The sequence below is a fragment of the Ammospiza caudacuta genome, chromosome 9, assembly GCF_027887145.1.
Source record: "Ammospiza caudacuta isolate bAmmCau1 chromosome 9, bAmmCau1.pri, whole genome shotgun sequence".
Classification (NCBI taxonomy): Eukaryota; Metazoa; Chordata; class Aves; order Passeriformes; family Passerellidae; genus Ammospiza; species Ammospiza caudacuta.
The window spans coordinates 17,783,490-17,807,504 of record NC_080601.1 but is presented as its reverse complement, the minus strand read 5'-3'; the positions used below and the strand labels follow the sequence as shown (position 1 = coordinate 17,807,504).

General features: G+C 42.9%; 1 protein-coding gene across 1 annotated transcript; it reads right to left on the bottom strand.

Moving 5' to 3' along the window:
• Positions 1–23,964, bottom strand: LOC131561336 (dual specificity protein phosphatase 13-like). The gene is made up of 4 exons (XM_058810609.1): positions 23,759–23,964; positions 9,869–10,060; positions 8,966–9,186; positions 1–357 (listed from the first exon to the last, which is right to left on the bottom strand). The coding sequence occupies exons 2-4, from the start codon at positions 10,057–10,059 to the stop codon at positions 143–145; spliced, it is 627 nt and encodes a 208-aa protein (XP_058666592.1). The 5' UTR covers position 10,060; positions 23,759–23,964; the 3' UTR covers positions 1–142.
• Between the last annotated feature and the right edge of the window lie 51 nt (positions 23,965–24,015).

Genomic DNA, 24,015 nt, shown 5'->3' with positions numbered 1-24,015 from the left:
GTTCCTAAGAGTTTGCTCATGCTCAGCCTTTCCCCAGAGTTTCTCCATGCAGCTACAGAGCAGTCCTGACAGCATCCTTGCACTCTTCAGAGAGGGCAGCATCTCTTGGGCTGGTGCCAGGAGACAAAGCTGCTTCTTGGCACTAGCAGGCCTCTGCTCCTCTGCCTGAGCCCCTCCCTAACCGGAGGTCCAAGTCCCGAAGCTGCTGGAGGAAGCCGGAGTTGGGGCAGATGCCTCTGTGGGAGCGCACAGTCTGAATGGCGGCGGTGAGGGACAGACCTTCACAGATCATTAGGAAAGCCAGGACCAGAGTTGCAGACCGACTGATTCCCATTGCACAGTGAACCAGAACTTTGCCTAGGAAAAGGAGAGAGAGTTGCAATTATGCCAGCATGCCTCATGGTGGGGGTTATTGTGCTGGAGCAGTGATGGAAGCTGGTATTAGAGATGGGCAAGCAGGTGTGTACAGCCTTATAGAGCAGCCCTGGCACAGTTCCCCTGGTTGGGGAACATGGGTTTTTTACTGACTGCGGACAGAAAATTCCTAATTGTGTTCCAGGATCCATGGTTGCTTGTTTGAGGTTAGCTGTCAGCCTGACAGCACACTCTTATCCCTCCTGCCCAGCCTGCCATCCGTTGTGTCCCTGCTTGCTCATGTGTGGTTTTGGGAGTGATGTACTTGCTGGCAAAGTTTCATGAGTTCACGCTTGATGGCCGTGCTGTGGGAAGCAGCCTTGGCAGGTTACTTACTACTAGAGGGGCCTGGAAACTTGGGATTTCAGAAGTGCAATGCTCAGGATTGCTCAGTGCTGTTACAGCAACACTCCTGGTTTTCCACAAATTCTTCTTTCTTCTTGCTTAGGGCAGAAATGCTTTCTGAGGGTGCTGACTGCTGCTCAGGCTTTTTTGCAAGAGTGTGAAGAAAATAGGCGTTATCATTAAGAACAGCTGTTTGTATATGGCATTTGCACCAGCTCACTTATGCATTTTTATTTCTGTAGCCTACCCCATACTAATCACTGTCCTTCCCTAATGCCTCTATTTCCCCCTGTTTATTAAGTGACCATAGGAAGACAGTGTATGAAATGTTTTTAGTTTTCCAGAGATTTCAGTACAAGGTGTGCATCTTCATTAGGAGTTCATTAAGAGTAACATGATGAATCCTTCCTCTGTTGCTGTAAGTGAGCCTCAGGGAACACCTTCCAGAGATCCAGCAGGGTAACTCCCTCCTTCCCCCTGCTCTGCTTTTGGTTTTCCTGCGGTGATCATGAATGGAAGCAGCCTAAGAAGCTCAATTCTGTATTGCAACTGCCTCCTAGGTTTCTAATGTGTGACTTTGATCCATTGGAAGGAGATGAATATTTTTAAATGGTCTTACTTGAAATTAAAGAAAGTTTTTTAATTAAAGGAAAATTTTGCCCTCAGATGGAAGAATTCAGGTTTGTGATCCTTTCCCTCTAGATATAAACAAAGAGCTCATTCCAAAAGCTGAAAATTTGCATCCTGTAAATATTGTAAAATGCTTCAACTTTCACAAACATGGTAAGATAAATGAGAAATTTTTAATTGAGAGTGAAACTCAATTGCTGTATAACTGTTCTACTCAATTATAATCATGCCTGAACATTTTCAAGTTCTCTTGTCCTTTGCTGCAATCAGGTCTATTTTTCTCACAGAGACTGTGACCCAGCAACTCAGCATTAGTAGAGTAACAAGTGATTAGAAGCAGATATTAACTTCTGACTACCAAACGAACAACCTCCCATTAAAACAGCTGAAGAAAATGTCTTTTTAGCATGGAAACTTCTGAACATTTCTTCACTGGAAATCTTCACAAGTTTGAAACAAAGTATTTTCTACTTTTTTAAGTTTTTTTTTTTAGACTGTCACATGTGTGGTCTCCTGTTGATTCATTGTATAGCTGTACAAAATGCAATTTAGTGGCTGTACAGTTTATATCCAGAAAAGATGAAAAATCAGCGACGACAATCCCATGTTACTTTTTTCCTCTTGACATGGAATAGATTATCTCAAATGCTGCTTCTCCACAAAATGTAAGGAGAGGTAGAAAGAACAGACAGCTTTTCATGACGAGTTCCTTGTTTTGTTTGTGCTTACAGCATCTTAATTTCTCTATTACTAGGGAGCAAGACAAAAATATCCTTGTTGAATGATAAGCCTAGATCCAGACAAAACCCTCAGACTGATTGCCCCCATCGCCCTAGGTGTTAATTCTGGGTACTTTGTGCACAGCTTTTAATCTTAAATCCCATTCTGTTTATGACACAGTATGTATTTAGCAACCATTCTAGTTCTGACTAATGATGATGGCACAGCCACATGCTCAGAGAGGGTGAGCATGTGTTGTGAAAAGCTGCTCTGGCCAGCAGGTTGAGAGAAGTGTTGAATTCCACAATGTATGTGACACAGCCACCTCTCATTATCCTGGCATGAGAAATCTGAGCACAGCTCTAAAGATAGACACGTCTTCAGTAGAAATAAAGGGACAAATATAGTCTCTAAGGAAGTGGCAAAAACAGCTCTGGTGACAGCAGACTTGGACCAGGCACCAAAACCTTTGGGAGAAGGAAGAGGTTTTCCAATGTAAGGCCAGTTTGCAGAATTTCTATTTCTGTTTTCTCATCCAGATGCAGTTTCATAGAATTTACTGAGATACTGATGCCCTTCTTCCAGTTAAATTGCTTATGTCTGTCAATTCCATTAACTTCATGTAAATTCTTGGAAGTAAAGTCCTGCTTTTTATGGGCATATGGAGAAATGTTTTGCACCCCTGCTAAAAGATAATGCTAGTTTGAACTTCCATCAGACTTCTTATTCAGTGTGCTGCGCTTCCATTAGCCTTTCCACCAGCCGTGTAGGGTATGTATGCTGCATTATCTTCCCCAGAGGAGGCACTTGGGATCCAAGTAACCCTGGTCTGAGATTTTCAGAGGAGCATAAAGGAATCAGGAGAACAATTTCACTTTGAAGAATACTGCAAAAAGGGCTAGGCCACAAGATTTTTGAAAAATCTTTACCTCAGTAGTTTGCAGGAGGCCTAAATGCAGTGTGTTGGCAGGAATGGGAAATCCAGATATTCACCCAAAATGTGCACCCCAAATAACAGAAGCCAAGAAACAAAATGTTCTGAAATTTTTCTCATAACAGAAGCCAAGAAACAAAATGTTCTGAAATTTTTCTCAGAATCAGAACGACTCTTTTTCATTTGGTTGGGTTGTTTGGTTTTTTTGGGGGTTTTGTTTGGTTGGTTTTTTTGGGGGTTTTTTTGGGGTTTTTTTGGGTTTTTTTTGTCTTTGTCTGAAAACTTCTAAGCTACCAGCACTCTCAAACTAAAACAAAAAGAATTTATGGCTTGAACTGCATTATAAGGGAAAAAAAGAGAAAAAAATACCAGAAAGAACTGGCCTTGATGTTAGATTTGATTTTGCATCACTATATATTTTGAAATTAAATCTAAATTTGTGCATAAACTGGATGGGAGATGGGAGACTTGATGTTCTGAATCTAGTTTTTGTAAAATTGTTTGAGTCCTTCCCCCCTCATCTGTATGAAGGCTTCTGCCTTTGAAAATGTTCTGCCCCACTAGCAGTCTTGAACTGAAGACTCAACTGAGCACAGGTATAAATGTGGCTGTTAAATATTGCCTGTTGTGTTTTTGATGGAGGCACAGAAAGCAGAACAAATGCCAGACTCCTGCTTGTACAGGCTGGCTCTCTATTGTTTTGTGTTTGTGTCTAAGAGAAGACTGTGTCCAAAAAGAATGCACTGATTTTTCTTCCCTGTTTCTCTGGCTTATCTGCACTTCAGAAGAGTTCTCTTCTATCAGCAAAGTGCTTTAGAAGGTGTCTCAGCAAAAACCTGGACAAGCCCCAAGTACTGACCTTGGTCCTAATCTGCATGGTTCTCTAATCACCTGTTCCCATGAGGATTAGGTAGATTATCTCTTTTACAAGTGCAATATGTATTCAAACACTGTTAACCTCTGTGCATAGTGAAACAAGGGCTATGATAAATGCTGGTACACTGACAATAAAATGACTTGTTTGTTGCAGATAAATCAGTCATGTGAAATGATTTAATTAATGTAAAATTGCTCTAATGAAAGCAGATTTGAATTTACTGTCTGATTATTTTTAGCAAACAAATTGAATGTTAAACTTGAGTAAGGAAACAAAAGCTGTGTTGCTATTTGGTTCTGTTTACAGGGTCAGACCCTCGTCTCTTAGCAGTGGCTGCAAATGGGTGAAGTGACACTCTGAACCCCTGGTGGCATCCTGCATGTGACCAGCGCCTGAGGCAGTCTGCTCCGCGGGCTGGCTGTGGTGGGCGATTCCAGCTGTTCCCTCATGGGCTGGCTGTGGTGGGTGATTCCAGCCCTTCCATCTTGGGCTGGCTGTAGTGGGTGATTCCAGCCCTTCCATCTTGGGCTGGCTGTGGTGGGTGATTCCAGCCCTTCCATCATGGGCTGGCTGTGGTGGGTGATTCCAGCCCTTCCATCATGGGCTGGCTGTGGTGGGTGATTCCAGCTGTTCCCTCATGGGCTGGCTGTGGTGGGTGATTCCAGCCCTTCCATCTTGGGCTGGCTGTGGTGGGTGATTCCAGCCCTTCCATCTTGGGCTGGCTGTAGTGGGTGATTCCAGCCCTTCCATCATGGGCTGGCTGTGGTGGGTGATTCCAGCCCTTCCATCATGGGCTGGCTGTGGTGGGTGATCCCAGCCGTTCCCTCGTGGGCTGGCTGTGGTGGGTGATTCCAGCCCTTCCATCGTGGGCTGGCTGTAGTGGGTGATCCCAGCCGTTCCCTCGTGGGCTGGCTGTGGTGAGCGATTCCAGTCATTCCCTCATGGGCTGGCTGTGGTGGGTGATTCCAGCTGTTCCATCTTGGGCTGGCTGCGTTGGTGATTCCAGCCGTTCCATCGTGGGCTGGCTGTGGTGGGTGATTCCAGCTGTTCCCTCATGGGCTGGCTGTGGTGGGTGATTCCAGCTGTTCCCTCATGGGCTGGCTGTGGTGGGTGATTCCAGCTGTTCCCTCATGGGCTGGCTGTGGTGGGTGATTCCAGCTGTTCCCTCATGGGCTGGCTGTGGTGGGTGATTCCAGCTGTTCCCTCATGGGCTGGCTGTGGTGGGCTGGCTGTGGTGGGTGATTCCAGCCGTTCCATCGTGGGCTGGCTGTGGTGGGCTGGCTGCGGTGGGTGATTCCAGCCTTTCCATTGGCCCCACACAGGAGGCAGCTGAGAGGTCCCAGCACTCAGGCTGGGATTGCTGGTGGCTGCTGGAGCACAGCCACGGGGAGCAGCGCTCACAGAGCTCCCTTGCCGTTTTGTAGGCAAGGAGGTTATAACCACATCTCCCACACCACAGAATCCCTGCCATGAGCTGTCAGCTTCCAACTCTGTCTTCCCTACCCCCATCTGATTTAACATACAGTGCAAAAAGAAGTTGGACTGGTCCCACATTAGGGGACCATGTTGCAACCTCCTCTCTGAACATGAAACAGGATCCCTTAGGAATAATGGGATTAACTGAGGAGAAGTAGGGGCACTTAGCTTCTGGCATTATTAAATCTTGCAATCCTTATTTGAAATTTTGCACCACACATCTCAAGCTACTTTTTGCAGAGGCAGACAATAACTGTCATCTGTCTGGGATTTGTGCAGAACAATAATACTTGGTTTTTAACAGCGGATTATGGATATTCTATCCAGCTCATGCCTGCTGTAACTCTACTAACATCAAAGGGTTTGCACTAGGGATAAAGTTTGTACATTCAACTTTGTTGGCCAAATTCAAGTTAGGAAATTCAATGTTGTTGAACAAGATCAGTCATTAAAACACATAATAACTTATTGTCCTTTTACTAATCATCATTAAATGAGATAAATGTCCTAAACTAGCCCTTGCTTTCTTGCAGGATGGATTCAATTTGGCTTAAGATGAGGCTCCAGATCTGTCACCCATAGTCAATGTCCCAGCTGCCTTCACTCCATTGGATCCAGCTGAAGTATTCTGCTCAGCAGGAGAGCTCAGCTGGGCTAATAGGCCCTAGAGGCTTGTTCTACTATTTTCTCATCTCCTGTTAGATTTTAGCCAGGTGCAGATCCACTGCCTATTTCCTGATTAATCCAGTATCTGTTTTGTCACAGCTGAAAATAGCAAGAAGCCTACAGAGAGCTTTAAATAGTGGCAAGTCAGAGCAGGTAAGAGTTGTCATCTGCTGCAGAGTGGGAGGTCAGACTGATGTGTGTAATGCACACACAGTGGAGGCAAGCAAGAAGACCCTTTTCTCCAAAGTTAAGCAGCTTTCATAACTCCCACAACAAGAAGGTGACAGGAGAGGGAGCCTAGCTTTTCATTTGCTCTACTGAAATGGAGGAAGGGAAATGACTTTGAGAGTCTGCCATTTCAAGCTTTTAATGGGTGGTTTTAACCTGATTGTTTTAAACATGTTCAGAGGTCAATAAAAGGCAAAGCTCTCTACTTGGGAATCTTTCTCTCAGCACAGTCTTAGTTTAATCATTTTCATGACATGCTTTCATCAAGTTCTCTTTCCTTCCTCCTTCTGTTAGACTTCACAAAGCCTCGCTGATTTACTTCAGGTTTAGCTGCACTCCAGAGAAATGCAAATTGCACAGGTGGCCATTCAAAGGGTCAAGATTGATATTCAAGGTGTTGTCCTTTGAGGTTGACCATGAGGGAGAAGGCTAATACTTTCCCAAGTCCATATTTTTCCTTGTAGGAAAGGGGACAGATTGTGCATCTGTTCACTCTCGTCTGAGCCTTCCCAAACAGCTCTGTTACATGGCAAAGAAACTGCCAGGCTGTGCTGAAGGAAAGGCAGTCAAGGAAGTAGGGATCATAAAATAATGCTGATGTGGCATGGCTGCAATAGTAGTGCACATGTTGTCTAATTTCTGCAACAAAGACTATGAAGGAAGTCAGAGTGCAATGCAGCCGCTGACCACTATGACAGGAACAGCTCCCAAGTAGGAGCAAGTCTCTGCTTCCTTTTGCTCACACTCTGACACCTCCATTTTAAGAAACTGCCTTAAAAATGAACTCCTAACATCATCAAAGATAATATTCTGTTCAGCTAAGGTAGGAATCTGGAATAAATCTGTCTATGCTGTTTTCTGGACTTGTGGTATAAAGCATCAGATTTCTTTTTCAAGCATGATGGAAATAACAGTTCTTATCTAATTCTAATGAGTACTTGCTTCTTAGTTTTAAATACATTTGTGCCTCATACAGTCTTAACTTTGACTCGTCCTCTTAGGTAAAAAGGGTAATATATTTATGTTAAAGAAAAAAATTGATGTTGAATTTGCTTGTAACAGTTAAGCAGTAGTCTTAAATGACTTCTCAACCAAGCAGTAGTACCTTGTTACATCCTGTATTTAATATGGACAGGCCTCTTGTCACCTGGTATATTTTGTTTTGTTGCTCAATTTCACTGCTTATAATAAACACCAGTTTTTTTCTTCTTCTAAATGATGTGAATAACAATCCTCTCCCTGTCTCATCCCTGCACAGGTCATGGGTATTTAGCTGCTAAATTTCTGTACCTCAGAAAATTATGCTTCCAGAACATCTTGTTTATATATTTTCTAAACTGTTGGTCTTTCCTTAAAATGATGAATGTCAGCAACAGCTGGACAGCGTATGATTAAATTTCACCTTGTCTCCATTCCCAGAACTCTACTTCCATATGGAGTTCAGTAAAACAATACTAAAAGCATGGGAGCAGGGACAAATATGCCTTGAGCTGTAACTTGTTCTGCATTCATAACTTAGTATTTCGGCATGCATTTTGCAAAGCACTAGTTTTGTTTGCTATTGTGGCTTCTACAATTCATCTGCTGTTTTCAGTCTTTAGTCAATTGACTTGGAACTTTGCTTTTACACACATGAATAGATTTTGGATCTTACCTTTCTCTGGAGCACTGCCAATAATGACTTCAATTGCAAATAGCGTATGCTGTAATAAAAATGGGTGAAAATCCAAATTCCCCAAATGCAGCCCTAAGTTGCACAAGGGCAAATATTTTCTAACAGAACAGAGCAAGCCCTCCAAAGAGCAGGAAATGCACAGGTACCTAGCATGAAGGTACACTGTTTGCAGTTACTGTGCCTGCCCTTCGTAGCTAGTAGGGTGTGGATCAGATCTACCAATGCATACAATTAAGCTGGGTAGTTAGTACTTTAGGAACCTGATTGCAATTAAAGCTCACCATGATGCAAGCAAACAGTTTTACTGAGTGTGCAACTGTTATTAAATCACTTACTTTTGAGTAGTATCTGTACAGTTTTATGGCACAGCGATGACTTGCTTTTGTGAAGGCTTGCCCTTAATAATAATGATCTCCCATTGGCCCCAAGCCTCTGGTGTTGCACCTGGCACGTATTTAGTGAATCTAAGGCTTTAGTGGGTTGTCTTCCTATTTTCTAGCAACAGCATGACATTATTCTAGGCTGGTGATGTTGCTTGCTCCCTTCTATAGAATTGCTTTCTTGTAAGTTCTTCCCTATTGTTTGTAGGACTTGCACAGATTGTAGCATTGTAGTTGAATCTTCATATTCAAATATTACACTTGCCCTTGTCTTTTTTTAAATCCCATCACTAATTTGAAAATATCAAATAATGTGCTTCTTCCCAGGGCAGTGTGTCACTGTAGGTAATGAAGGACACTTGCTGTTTTGTCTTTTGCTGATGAATAATACTAGGCATAGGGAGAACCCCTTTAAAAGCCTGTTTAGTGCATCCTTCCCTGTTTCAGTGAAACAGAACTACCAGTAGGAGTTGAGGAGGCAGGTAGGATGCTACTTTATTTGGATATCTGCATTCTTACCCACATGCAGGTGAGTTGGTCTATGTTAAATAATATTTAATACCTTTCCCTGCTTATCTACTATGCAGAAAATATGCAACATGCACAGATAGTCTAGCTACCTCTTGGGGAATTCAGTGCTTCTCTGATGTAGTGAGCAACTGGATAGAAGTGAATGCTGAGATCAAAGTTGGGGTTGTCCTCTGCTTCTACTCCATAGTAATGCACAGGCAGGTCGCTGTAGAACTTGGGCCCGGTGTTGATGCGGAACCTCCCGGCAGCGGCGTTCACCACGTGGGAGATGCCCAGGCGGCTCAGCTGCGCCTTGTCGCGAGCAACGTACCTGGAGGAAAGATGGGGAATTAGATTTGCCTGCTGCATTGCCACGCAGGGAAGAACATGCTGCTGATGGGGAGTTTGTTACAACTGCAGCAAGTGGTAATGGCTATTTTATTGACAGGTTGATCAGGTTCAAAGTGTTCATCAGAATGCTTTAAGACAGAAATGACTTGTTAAGAAACTAACTCTTAGATTTCCCTCAGTTTTTTCCCAAACATATGTTTAGATGGTTCTCAGTTGATGAAAGGTGGTGGTGGAGATATTTCTGCACAAGCTAAGGGTTTTCTGATTTCAAAGACTTTCTCACCAAGTCACCTCTGCTGAGTATTCATCAGTTCAGAGGACTGATGCCATCTGGCAAAGTGAGGAGGAGAAAAATGAGCTCGATCCTGTTTCACCCAGCTTTGGCATGACTGCCTGAAGTAGCAATGCCACAGCTCCAGTGGGCTGCTGCAGTGTGTCACTCCTGCACTAATGCAGGAGGAGAAACCAGGAGGCAGGAGATATTTAGTCAGCTGGGATGCATTTTCTCTATGCTACAGCATCCTATGCATAGTTCAATCTTGTTCAACACTCAGATCTGTTGTGAGAGGTCCCAGATTACTGCCTAGCTCTCTGTTTTTAAATAAAGAGTGGAAGATTTGGGGGAAGAGTTGCAATAACCTTCAGCCCTTCCTGTCTCTTACAGGTCTCCCACATAAAGGTTTGGCCAGACTTCATCCACGTGCCCTGTGGGGTGTGTGCGTGTGCAGAGCAGGCGCCGCAGCTCCTCCAGGGACGGTGTCCCAGTGCTGCTCCCACAGTCGGGCATCCCGCTTGAGGCACTTCTTATCCTAGGCCGCCGTAAGTCCTGGCTGCACAAGGAGTCCCAGGCCATCCTGAAAGGTGAGAGAAGATATTCACCACCAGCCAGAGATATTTCTGACAGGTTCCTTCCTTCCTCTTACCTTGTCAAAAAGTTTATTTAAACTTCATTATATTTTTAAAGATTATTTTCTTTATAGGAAATGGGGAAGTTCCTACTACTGTTCTGGAGTTCTACATGCTATTATTAGCACAGAGAAAAAGCCCAGCCCTTGATGTGCCAGCACAAGGCTTCTGCTTTCACATGGAAAGAGGTAATGCTATGGAAAATGTCTTGTTTAAATATATCTACTCAAAGGGTGTAGAAACAAAGAATTAACCTGGTATGCTGAAGTTTTCCTTTAACCAGGTAACTAGGGCTTTCTTATATATACTTAATCTGATTTGTCTTCTGATTTGCTCAACAAACTGATCTGGACAGAGTAGAATCGGTCATGCAAAATCTTATTCACTGGTTAATTAATTGTCAACTTCAATGGGGAAAACTCTGAAAGAAGTAGTTTGGTTCTTTCCAATGGTATTTACGGGCCATACTGGTTGTCCTCATGAGAAATGTTCATGTTAGAAAAATGTGGATGAGTTACAGTGATTCCAGCTGAGCATTTATACGAGCATGGACTAATTTTTTTTAGTAAGTTGTTTTAATTTGCATTACTCTCCTCTCTGCTCCCTCCAAGAACTATCCCATTTCTAATCTTGAAGCAAGTACTTCAGTTACAAGGAGAAACACTTTTTTTTAGGCATCACTTTATCTTTGGAATTACTCTGTTTCCATATGGTACATTTCTTTTGAAATAGTGGTTCCTCTACAGTGTTAGTTGTGGATTTGAACTGTTGGGAGGATTTTTTAAGAGGGTAATAGAAATTACATTTTTCCCAGGGTTCTGTTCTAAGAAAATATTATACTTCTTTTCTTGTATGTTCTAAAAATGACCCAAATCTCTGTATTACAGAGATAGTAGGAAGTCTGTCAACTCATGAGCCTTGGAATAGAAACACCTGTCTAGGACATGGGTGAAGTTGTAGTGAGTCAAAGCCTTGCTCTGGTACTGCCTGAAGCATGTCTTCTACATAAATGATTTGAGGGGTGGTTTGGGGTAAAACAGTCCAGGACAGCAAACCTGAAATCTTGCATCTTTCTGCTGAACCTATCTATTGTTAACGAATAGGTTGTATTTAAGGTCAAGCACCTTCATTGGCCATTTCTTTTCACGCACACACTGTGGTGAAATGTTCTCCTAGTTTCCCACCCAGGTATTTTCTCTAGCCCTAAGTTCACACTTTGGTGTAATTTTATTTTGCATGCACAAAGACTGAGCAAGAGGCTCTGAAGACTAGTCTGCTGTGGGAGCTCATTGCACCTTCATATTAATATGTGCCTTGCTGAAGGGCAAATGAAGCAACTAATTCCCTGAAATATCCATAGAAAAGAAGGAGGGAAGTGTCAGGCCACAGAATGGTCCCTACAAGTCACCCTTCTGCCATGCATGAGGTGATCTGCCTTGCCACCCAGCTGTCAAGAGGAGCCCTCTGTCATTTCTGTACACCTTCTCCTGCCACCTCCATGGCAGCTCTGGCCTCTTGGGTACAGTAAGCTTTCACCAAGTGATGTTCCCAGAATGGTCTTGCATTGTTACAAGAGCATTACAAAGAGCTCCACCGTGGAATGTGCTCCCCTCCCAAATGTGCATATCTCCTCCAGTGTCAGCTTTTGCTGGGAAAACAAAAGCAGATGCTCTTGCCCATTTTGGATGGCTTTATGCAAGAGGGGGCATGGAGGAATTCCCTACTGGAACAGGCATTTGCCATTGATTTTGACTGCTGCATTGACACTGGCCACCCCAGTGTCCCCTGTGCCAGCTCTGCCTGGCTCCTGCTGGTGATCTTGGACACCTCTCTGAGCCCACACAGGAGATCTGCAGCAGAAATGGGGCTTGGATTTCCTGTGCCATGATCACAGGGCCATCTGCCAGTTCATTAAGTATTTTCAAGAATAACAACTTTCTCCAATCCTTCCCACCTCATAATATCTGCAGCAAATGTTCCCCTTTTTTGATGTACCTAATTCCTTGCAGTGTGTCTAATGGCCACTCCAGGCCACTTCTCACTCCCTGTAAAGTTGCTTTAAGCTGTTTTGGTTTTTTCTTATTCAGTACTGCCTGTTATCCTTCTCCCTTGCCCTCTCCACTGTATAAATACTTTGATTTTCCTATTACCTCAGAGGACTGAAGGCTGCTGTCAGCCTTGCTTTCCTAAGCCTCATAGGAGCTGGGCAGATAACTGTGACATATAGTGCACCTAAGGAAAAGGGCTCCTTCAAAGACTGTTTTGTTTTGTTTCTAAAAGGGAGCATAACTTATTTCATAACTTATAACTTATTTCATTTTCATTCTGGTCACATTTTTTTAATTGGAGAATAGCATCAGTTTGTGTAAAGTCTACATCCAATAAAAAGGAAGGACTAGAGTTCAAATTTCAAATGTGAAATGACTGTAACTAACAGGCTGTGAATTATTCAAAATCAGAGAGGCCTCAGTAGGACTATTCAACTAATATGGTGAATATTGAATGCACTGAAAAAAGAATGGCTTTACATAGAAAATTTACAGACAGAAAAACATTTTTTTTTTTTCTGAATAAATGAGTACTCAGTTCTGGCATCAGTATATCATCTTAACTCACTAAATTTATACAATCAAGTGTCATTACTAAAATGACATGTTTAAGGAAAACAATGCTATGTAATGTGTAATGCTTTATAATGAACATGGATAGATTAAAAAAAATTAGTGTGAAAGGAAAAAGGTTATTTGTAATAATGTGATGGCTGTTAATTTAAAAAATATGGTTGTAATGATTCTCAGCTCACTTCTTCTATACTGACTTTTTGTAGTGGATCTGTTTCTAAGATGTGTGTTGTATGAACAGGCAATACAGTTTTAAAATGCTGGTTTCTGGATGATGATGCTGGATGATGATGACATGAGACATTCCTGATCTTTCCTCTGCTGGAGTTGTATTATGGTAATTATTCAATTACATAGGAGAAATTTTGCCATTATGTTTATATTAATTTTGAATTAGCAGGTACTGCAACTGTAATTGTATGTGTACTATGCAATAGAATTCCTTAATTACAACTAGCAGGAGGATTGCAACCAGAGGCCTATTGCAAGCAGGTCACTCTGATGATGCAGAGTGACCCAGAGTGTGACACAGGCTGTTTGTGCCACCATCCCTGCCTGCCCCTGTAGCCACCTCCCTGGACTGTTAGTGGCTTTGCTGCAGTTGGGTGATGAGAGCAACCAGGTCAATGGTTCCTTATATATCAACTATCCCAGGAAGAAAGGAAAGTGGCCCTGTGAGTGGTCCCAGATAACATCTCCTTCCTGACTAGGATTCCCATCTGCCCAGTAGGGAATGCCCCTACGGACTGCATACACCTTTGGTTGGGTTTCAGTTAATTCACTGACTGCAGCTTTATCTGTAACAGAATTGGTGCTATTCAGTGCTGTGCTGGGGAGAGGGCCTTTAGAGACTTCAGGTTCCTTTACAGGTGTCTCAGTCCTTGGAAACATATGCCACCTTTTATCCAATTTCTCCAATTCCACGATATTTAATTAAATAACAAAATGAAAAGTCAGCGCAATTTGACAATTTAACATTACCTTGATACAAGATCAAATTGAGAGGATGGAATGAAGGCTGAGATGAAGCAGCAGAAAATCCTGCAGCGTGATGCTGTGGTAAGTCAGGAGGAAAAAGCAACTCTTGTGTCTAGGATATTTAGTAGAAAGCCTTTACAACCTCTGTTTTAACTTGCATTTTCCAATGCCAAGATAAAGGAGGGATCTGTGTATACTAGAAAAATGTTAATGTACTCATTTCAATCAAGTGTCAAATATTTTAATCATCCCAGGGCCTATGTTGGCTTTTCTGTATGGGTAGAACTTAGCCATTTTTCTTCTGACATTAGTAAAAATATTTGCAAGTCTTTAAATCCTGAGGACAAAGCGGCCTCCATCCTGTCTTTTCTCAAGCTGCTATGTGCTATAACCTTGCCGTCCCAGTGAAGATATCAGTCTGGCTATACTTCGAATACACTGATTTGTGGTGGTAAAAGACCAGGCTGAAGCTCAGGGCTTGGCCAAGTAGGTCATGTCAAGTTCATGTCTATCATGTATTCAAAAGCCATAAACATTTCTCAGAAAGCCTATCCCCTGAAAAGGCTCCTCCAAGCTAACCTATGTTTGAGAGAGGTTTTGTGTTGCTACACGGCCACACATATGACAAGTATTACTGTCATCATTCTTTCTTCCTTAGCATTTAACCCAATAGTCTCACTGGAGTCATAATTTATCAATTGCTAGGAGCACTACGAGATATAGATGGTATGAATCAAACTGCAATGACTGAGGTAGGGCTGGCTGGACTTGAAAGCGGAGACAGAGGCAGTGTCTAGGGAGGCACAAGGTATTTGAGTAGCCAACTGTTTGTAACAAAATCTCTTCAGCAGCTGGAGGATGTAATCTGAACAGCACTTCCAAATTTAGTGGAGGCTTCCAGACCCATAAGTGTAACCCAGCTATGCATTTAGAGCAATGCACCCACTTGGTGGGATGAGGCAAAATCCATTAGGTGGACTTGCTCTCCATAGCTCACACAGGGCCTCTGCTGAGGAGCAGACTAAATTTTTCTTTACAGAAAGAAATTTAGTCTGGACAGCTTTGGGCAGCAGAAGGCAAAAACATTTGACTTTTCTTCCTCTCAGTACTGCATTAGTGAACATTTTCTGTCCTAACTTTAGAGGAATTATGATGCTTCCCCACTGTCAAAGGAAAATTTTCTCTGTGTGCCATCCAGGGAAATCAGCAGCTACATTTTTGATACAAAGCACAACTCAAATGTAAGGAACAATTTAATCAACCCATCCTGATTCTCAAATATGTTGAATTTACCGCTGTTTCCACTGATGTTATGGATTGCCAGGCCTCAGAAGCCTCAAAAATGTCTAATTTTTTCATAGCATGTCTGTGGCCCAGGCTGTAGTTCTCAAACCTAATAGTCTTGACTGTTTCAGGATGTACATTAGCATGCAGGCCCCAAGGCAGGGTGGCCTTGGAGTTGGTTTTTTTTTTTGTGACTGTAGTATAAAATATTCTCTTGTCATCAGCTGGTTAGTACATTTGTATTTACCAGCCATGTGTGCAGCTCCTGACAGTGGCTAGACAGACTGAGCCATCCTTTGATGTGCAGCAATGTTGTACCAAGTGTGCAAAACCTGGCCACCTGCTGATTTTGTTAACTCTTCTGGGTCTTGAAGGTATGTTTATTTTATTCTTTAGCCATGGGAAACCAACTCTGTAGAGTTATTTCCCTTACAGCAGCTTTGAGTGGATAAGAGAAGTGAAAAATATGAGCAAAAAAATTAATTTCCCCTGACCCATCCTTTCCTCACAAAATGCAAAACCATGGGTTGCTGTACCTGATCACACATTTGTAATGTAAGTGGGATCCTAACCATGTTTATGAGTCAGGACAGAGGCATGGACAGAATCTCTGCCAGGCAGAGGAATGTACATGAAGTATGCTTTACAGAATCCATGGCTGATAGGTAGCACCACCACAAGGATTGTAGAGGTAAGAGGTAGTTTATCCACCCCAAGCTCTTCTGTGCCCTCTTCACCACTGAAGCTTGGGTATATTTTGATTCTGAATTGGACTTTTTATTTACTAGTTACAAATTTTACATGCTCTTTAATGGTGTGCATTGTAACTATTTAAAGCTGAGCACTAAACAGGCCCAGACACTGTTAACAATCTGCATGTTACGATATATTCTTTTGTGTAACTGCCTGTTATAGCATCAGCTATTAAGAATTTATTACTGGTGCATTTTAGGTAGTACTTTACAGTCATTTAATTACAGCCATCCAGCAATCATTACATAAATATGCATTGAGAGCAAGAACCCCAATGTTAGGTTACCCAAAAGGCTTTTACCTGCCAAGAGCAGAGTTTGGGCCCTCAGGTGGTAATGATGTCATTGCATATTCAGGGAAACAGAGAGTTTAAGGGTGTACAGGGAGTTGTGTTGCTCCCAGCACTAGGTGTTCATGAAGTCTTCAACTGGAGCAAGAGCACTGTAGAGCTCTAAGGACCTGAACTTGGCTATTGGCAAGCAACAGCAAGTAAAGCAAAGTTGGTTCCCTTCCAGCCCTAGGCCCAGCAAAGATGTGACTTTTGGCTGTGAGCACAGTTCAGCTGCAAGACCAGGCCCTCTGGAGCCCATTGGTACCTCTGCTCTCAGCTGCCAACTGCATCCTTACCCCGTTAACCCAACCTGATCTGGCAGACCAGCAGACACACTTCATATGACCCAAAGACAGCAGCTGGTTCAAAATGCATCTCCCACATCTCCATGCTATTTATGACTACAGCACCATGCCCACATTTGAGAGTCTCTATAGCTCCCAGCCAGGCTACTGCTCCTACTCAAATATTTTTGCTGGTGTCTTCTCCTGCAATGGACTTCAGCCATCAGACTTCACTGTCAGTTCTGACAGTCTCTGACTCCTTCCTCCATTCAATACTGACATTTTTCACTACTTCTTAAGAAAACAGAAATTCCAATCTATAGCATTATAGCACTAAACGGTTCTTAGACATGCTATGAAACACTCTTGATATCACTATGCTTACACTTGAAGACAAGCTTACCTAAAATTTAGTTGTTCTGTGTTAAGGCTGGCTCTTCTGGGCTCATGAATTGTTACATCACTGTATCTCTCTTGCCTCCAGCAATAACGTGTTGGGGGTGAAAACTGGTATTCCCTGAATTGGTAAACTCTGTTTTTCCTCCTAAAAGCACCCTCAGAAGCTTACTGAAAAGTTGAAGGATGAAACATTTCTGAAAGACAGGCTGGCAAGTTGATGCAGGTTGCTCTAAATAAGGAGCAACATGTGCCGCTTTTTCTCTTGGAGCTGCCAGTCAGAACCAGCTGGGTTGTCTGGCTGACACTGGTTTTTTGGTACAACTACTCCAAAGTCCTCACCCCTCCTGAACAACATAAATCCTAGCTGCTTTCTCATGGCTTGTAGCAATGCTTTACCAGTATTTGCTGCCTGCACTTGCAGGGAGCATGTGTTGCTTTTGTTACTGGATGACGTTAGTACAGCATGACCCTGGGGAGACATACAAGCTTGGATTTATTCACAGATGGCCTGAAATGTGCTGAATCTGTTCTCTGATGCAGACCTGGTGGCTTGGAGACTCACCTTTGTGATGCTCTTCAGCCTCACACTGTCACTGTGTGGGAGACAGAGCCTGTTCCTGCTGTAGCCCAAGCTCTGCTCCATCTCCATGGCTGTTGGGGCTGAAATTGCAACTACCACAGAGCCCAAGTCCTACACTGTTCTGTATACAGTCTGCTGTGTAAGGGGTGTTGATCTGGACAGCACATGTCCAACTGAACACAATGTGAGAAAGCCAGGTGGGTTGCTGGGCGTCCTGCATCCAGCTTGCTCAAAGAAGGACAAAGTGTCACTTGGGTGTTTTTTCCAGTCTCTCAGCTATGGTTTCATTCCTCAGATTTACTCCATGTTGCATATTCTTAATCTAGCCTCATCTAATTTTCCCAGGTCACTTTCTATATGACCTGAAGTCATGTTTCTTTCCTGCTTTGGCAAGGTTTAAACACCAAGGATTTCCTGTGCTGTGCCTTGCACAAAACCCAGTTGGAATGCAGTCCCTTAGGTCATCATACTGTGGCCCAAGAGAGTTTAGCAGCCCACATCTGAAGGTGAATGAGGCTGCTGTTAACAATAACTAATACAGCAGTGTCCTCCAGCCCAGAACTGAAAACATCAGGCTTCAGAATTCAAAGAATCCCATTACAAATGGTTTCTGCCCCAAGGATCTAACCAAAAGGATGGCACAATGCAAAGCCTTTCTCCCCTGTGACTAGCTCTGGTATGTTCTTCTATCTTAAAAACAATATATTGCTTTTTCTTTTTTTTTTTTTTTCTTGTGTCTCTTCTGTTTGAGGGCATTAGAAGTTTCACTGCTCTTTGTTCTTGTCCTGTGGTCTCTACCAGCACCACAAAGACAGCTCTATGCTACCCAGCTTAGAGGAGAGAGCAGACACTTACTCCCTACACTGGCATAGCAGGAGGGTTGAGTAACCTGCTAGGGAGTAAGATGGGAAACAGCAGGAGGCAGACAGCCAAGATTCCCTGGTGTTTCTTGGGCACTGGAATGACTTTCATACATGTTACTTCAGTGATCCTGTGAGGAACAGGGCTGTTTCCACTGCACAGGGGCAGATGGTGAAGTTAAGCTTGATGATTTTTCTGTATCTCTCCCCAGGTCTGAGCTGGAGGCAGCTGAAGGGCAGAGTGGCAACGATAGCTGGACCTGAGTGAAGAGTTGCTGTTGGGTTTAACGTGAGTCAAAAGCCTTTACTCACCACAAGTGAGTAAAAGGCAGCTAACAACAGGAGGTGAGTAACCATCAAGGTTGGACTTCCATGCTCTTGGGTACAAGGATTTTAGGAATGCTTGGGCAGATATTGACTTCAATACTCAAAAGAGAATTCAGAACACATAAAGTCAAACCAAGAATAAGAACCTTTTATCACTGTGCTCCTAAAACAATTCTTTCTGTGTTTGCAAAGTCTTTTTATTATAGTTATTTTAAAAAAATTAGTATAATCTCTTATTAAATGCAGGGACATTATGGCTTTAAAGCAACTGTGCTGTTTAATTGTTTCTTGATCTTTCTCACACCCCAGCCTCTCTGATCTGAGACTTGCTAGCAATTTGATAGCCATGGCAAGACGTGGAGAGGTCTGGAAGGTTAGTTCCAGTAGCCTATATTTCACACCAGTGTCTTCTGGCAGAAGGATAAACCACAGACAGAGCTGATTGCAAGTTCCTGTGGCCCAGGTTTCTGGCTACAAAACTGGGAAGGATAAACACCTTCTTAAGCACTGCAAGACAGAACAACAGAAAGGAATGGAAATCTGCTCATAATGCAATGGCTAGAAACAATCCAGCTGGTTTGTTTTATTCCCACCATGAGAACTATGGTCAGTCCCAGTGCAAGCTTGGCCACCTGTCAGATGCAGTTTGTGAACTCAGGCTGATAGGAATTTGACACGCTCTTGTCTTGGAGCATGCTGGTATGATCAATGCAAATTCCTCCTACAGCAGTGACACAATGTATATGCTACCCATGCAGTCGCAGATGCCTCTCATAAATCATTAAAATACCGGCTAGCTCTAATCAGATCCTTTGAGTTATAACGTAATACACTATTTGAGAACTAAAACCAGTAAATCAAGTTAGTACAGAGGTCAGAGTGGGACTGAACACAGCTGAAACTTGCTTGCTTATGTGTGTATAGTCTAAGAGATGCAAGGGAAGATTAAATACCAAGTCAGCTAAGCAAATTGCTTTCTTCTTATTGTAAAATCTTGCTACTAAGTCTGTGGAGGGGAAAAAATAGAAATTCATCATATTCTATAGCAGAGCTGATTTGAGGTCTAGAATTTCCCAGCAATTGTGTCAGCTCTTGGGATTATAGGTATTTCTGATAATTTGTCCTCCAGGTTAACTCTTACCATTTTTCTAAAACAAACTAGCAGTTAAAAATATGTCCCCAAATGTCAAAGATCACCCACTACAAAAACAGAACATATTTTCTTCCATAGAATAGCCAACAGGTAATTTCTAATACAAAAACAAAATAAAACAAAACAAAAAAAAAAAAAAAAAAAAAAAAAACCAAAAAACCCCCAAAAATCCAAACCCAAAAAAAAAAAGAAATCAAATCCTATTAAAAGACAGCTGTTGTGGTTGCACTCTTCAGTGCAAGCTGGGACACAACAGGAACCTTTGTGAAGGGGAGGCTGCAGTGCCCGTGTGCCGGAAACCCATAAGTTTGTGTGTTGGGGTGCTACTGCATAGATCCAAATAATTGATATGTTCTTTTATGTATGGAAAAAGTTGAGGGCCATCTAAATTTTTTGAGTGTTATCTGACTCAGAGGACAGTGTGGTATGGGGCATGGCCAAGCTCCATGGCCAACAAGTAGTTTGGCCACCATGAAGGGTATCTGTCAAAGGATAATACTGAAGGCTAACTTCCCCATTTTTACTATATTTGCATGTACATTTTGTTTCTTATGTTATACTTAAAAGAGACAGTAATTGTTTCTTCCCTCATGGCAAAAACAATCTGGAGCAGAGAATCCTGCTCTGCTTAGGCTGTGTCATTCTCAGTACTGCTGAGTACTTCCTCCTGTTCACTTTGTATTTTTCCCTTAAACCTCTCTCCTAAACTGGACAGAGTGTTTTTAAAGCCATACAGCAGAGTAACTTGGTATCTGAGCTATACCTATGGAGCCAGATTGCTCTAATGGTCTGCAGGGAAAGCTTCCAGAGGCCCAGCTGTGGTAGCCTCACTTCAGTCACAAAAATCATCAGAACAGGACTTTGCTGTAATCCCATGAAAGCTTGTTATTCTGGGCACAGGCTTAGCTCTTGGGAGGTGCAAGTCATATGAACTCTTGGGGTTCATGCTGGCAACTCCTGAGCTGAAACATCTGGTGATGCAAACCAGTGATCCAGAAAGTCACCATAAACCTGTGAACAAAGTCTCCATGAGTCACTGGCAGTAAATAAAAAAGGCAGTAAGTACAGGTGGGGAACAGAATGAAACTTGGCCTATTTGAAAGATGCGCCAACCGTTCCAAACTGGGTGCATGTATGGAGCAAGATGGATTCATATTGTGTTTTATTTCTAATTAAACCTTAAGCAAGTCTGAATTTCTCTCAAACCTGGTGGCAAATAGTTGAAACATAGAAGGAAAAACAATGATCAGTTTCATTAGAGGTGCAGCACAGCTTGGTGTGGGAACTTAATGAAGATTTGTTGGTCAACAACAATCTCCCAACTCACTTAACATGCTCTCCATTTAATTTGTTCTGCTATTGCAAATGTGAATCCCCAAAGTCAGACTCAGCTTTCATGGCTCTTGTAGTCTCTGCAGTGTCAGCAGGAAGCACAAACCAAAGACCCAGATCCTGGACTTGGCAATGTATATTTCTTTTAACAAAACCCAAGCCCAGGTGACATTTTTGGGAGAGGGGAAACAGGAAATGGAGTCCCTTTGGGGGGCAGGGGCTTTTCACAACACTCAGAAACTTGGCCCACATTTCTGGTCTCCTCCCTTTCTTCTCCACAAAGGGCTTGTAGCAATTTTAGACAAACTTGGATTCACTGTATGTTGTTAAGAGAACCTGCTGGGAAATTAGGTGACTCCTGCACTCCAGGGCAGAGGAAATGTGTGTTTCTGCTTTGTGTTTTTAGGAAAGTAGGAAGATGAAATTCAAAATAAAACACAACAGATGGGAATCTCACAGAGACAGACACTGGGAAATGTTTAGACAAGCTTTGTTCCCAGCTCTTGAGCTCAGAATTTAGCCACTAAGCTGCAGAGAGACTTCAGAAAGACAATGAAATACATTTTGGCTTCAAATACAGCTCCTCCAGATTCCAATGAGAGTTGTGCACGTGAATCTGAAGGCAGAGTATAGCCAGCAGTATGGGGAATAGATGTAATATGAGAAACTCTTATGCTGTATTATTATAGTCTGAATTGTTTCCATCATTTCAGGTTAAGTAATTCCCCACTATCCATCTCTGAAGTGCAAACAGTACAGCCTTGATGTGCCCCAGGGAAAGGAAGCAAACCAGCCTTTGAATCTTTACCCAACCTTACTGCTCATATTTTGCTTTCAGTGAGTAAGTGTTCAAATCCTTTAATACTTCATTCCCATAAAAATATATTTACCAGGGGTTTTTGTGGCAGCAGTGAGGCTGTGTTTATTATTTTAGGAACACCACACGACTGGCTTTAGAGAAAAGACAAGGCAGGAGCATGGAGTGCTGCAAATCTATCAGAGAACAGCATGTTTTCCACCTGTTGAGGCAGCAATCACAATAACAGATGCACATAATAATTACCTGTACCTCAAAGGCAGCACCAAGTCCTGCACCTTCTGCTCCCCACCTAGCAGACAGCTTGGTAACAGAATTACAAAAGAGGAGCATTGAGAGTATGTAGCACTTTGTGAAGAATGAAAAAGCAGCTCTTATTAAAAAGAAACTGGAAGGTGGAAGATGAGAAGGAAAGATCTAAGGCACCATGATGCTAAAAGAAGAGTGGAGCTAAGGAACTCCAGGAGTGTATCTTTTTTTTAGAGTGGCAGTCGGGTTTCTGCTAATACCCTTTCCAAAGCTGCTTTCATTTGTACTCTCAATATTAGAGCTAATTTCTACTGATAAATAGGTGTCCCACACACCTACTGGAGCCCATTCCTCCCCAGAGATGGATGGTTCTGCAGAGGCAAGAGGGGCACTCAGGGTAAGGGCCTCCTCTGAAGTGACACCAGAATGACCATGACTGTGTGCCAGTACTGTGCTCCTGTTCCTCTCTTTGCTGCCTGGCACTGGGATTGTGCTGGAGCTACATTTGCCCTTCTGTTTGCAAGTCTCCCAGAGCAGCCGGTGTGAGCAGGGCAGGGGGCAGTACAGGGAGAAAGGATGCACAGCAGGCAAAATGTTTTGGTCTTTCCTGTTTAAGTGCTGAGGCTTCTAAGGGTCTTTTTCTCCTCTTCCTCAGACTACCAAAAGGAAAGTGGTGACATTTGGCTGGGTGAGGAGGACTTGGCCTCTGGAGTGATTTGTACCATGGTAGTTCCTTGTTGCACAAAGGAACAGATCCTTCCTAGAAAGGATTTGTAGGGGAAATTATCTCGGGCCCCATTTAATCTTGACAGAAGAAGATGATGAGAGGACTGTGTGCTGAGTTGGAGTTTTCCTTTGAATTCCTATGGTGTTGAAGGCAGCGCTATAAATAGCCATGCTATCCTTTTTACCCTGGTACAATTCAGTCTCCAGCTCCCTATACAGACAGCAAGTCTTCTGGTAGGTATTTAGAAGGAATTAATTTAACCCAGTCTTCTCCTTCTGTAGTCTTTTACTCCAATCATCACAATGGCTTCCACAGCCAAACAAGCATGTTTCCTCAATAAAAATTTTCTGAGGAAGACTGCTGATATTAAAAATTCCATTTCTGTCTGAAAATTCGATCCTAGTTATAAATAATCCATAAATAGCCCAAACTATAAAGAGTTAGTATTAAAATAAAATACACCCACCCCCTCCAAACTGCTTACTCTTTCATTTTGTTTCTCCCAGGTTTTGTTTTTGAACTGCACAGCATTTTATTCATAGTCTGTTTCACATTTTCTCCAGTGTAACTGGCTGGACAGTCTCTCCTTTCCCAGGATCGACTTGTGAACATCAGCTGAGAGGAAGGAAACCCACATCCAGTGTTTCATGGCTATTATCTTAAAGATAGATCTGTAAGAAATTTAAACACAAGCCAGATTGGTATTTAAATAAAATGGGCTTTTTTTTTTTTTTTTTAGCATCTTTTTCAGAGAGAGATCCTCAGCCCGTAAGTGCAGCTGGAAAGCAAACTGGAATTTCACAAATATTGGAGTTGCTGAGCACGAGGGCCCAGCTCCGGGCTGGCCCTGCCGGGGGCCGCTGCTGGCGGAGCTGCTCTGGGGCTCGCACTGCTCGGTGCCGGCGCTGCCCGCACCGGGGCTGGTTTGCAAACAAGATTAAAGGTACTTGCCTTACAGGTAGTCGAAGCTCCCGCGCTGCGGTGTCTTGGATTACCTTTGTTTGAATAATACCACTCACTTTGCTCCTAACGTGCCACCTGCACAGCAAATTTCTAGCCTCTCCGGGTGTTCAGTTTATTCAAGGCCTATTTTTAATTCTGTTAATTGTAACTCGTGCTCCGCTACCCTGTTTGGACCTGCAGCAGCAGCCGGGGTGAGGCAGCTGCGGGGCAGGGCTGTGGAGGACGCCGGAGCTCAGGCGGTGCCA

Bases quoted from the DNA above. Each gene is read 5' to 3' on its own strand.
- LOC131561336 (XM_058810609.1), bottom strand. From the start codon at position 10,059: ATGGCCTGGGACTCCTTGTGCAGCCAGGACTTACGGCGGCCTAGGATA. The intron at 9,187-9,868 runs GTAAGAGACAGG...TCTTTCCTCCAG, and splicing joins AACCTTTATGTGGGAGACCT to GTACGTTGCTCGCGACAAGG. The intron at 358-8,965 runs GTAGCTAGACTA...TCCTTTTCCTAG, and splicing joins AGCACTGAATTCCCCAAGAG to GCAAAGTTCTGGTTCACTGT.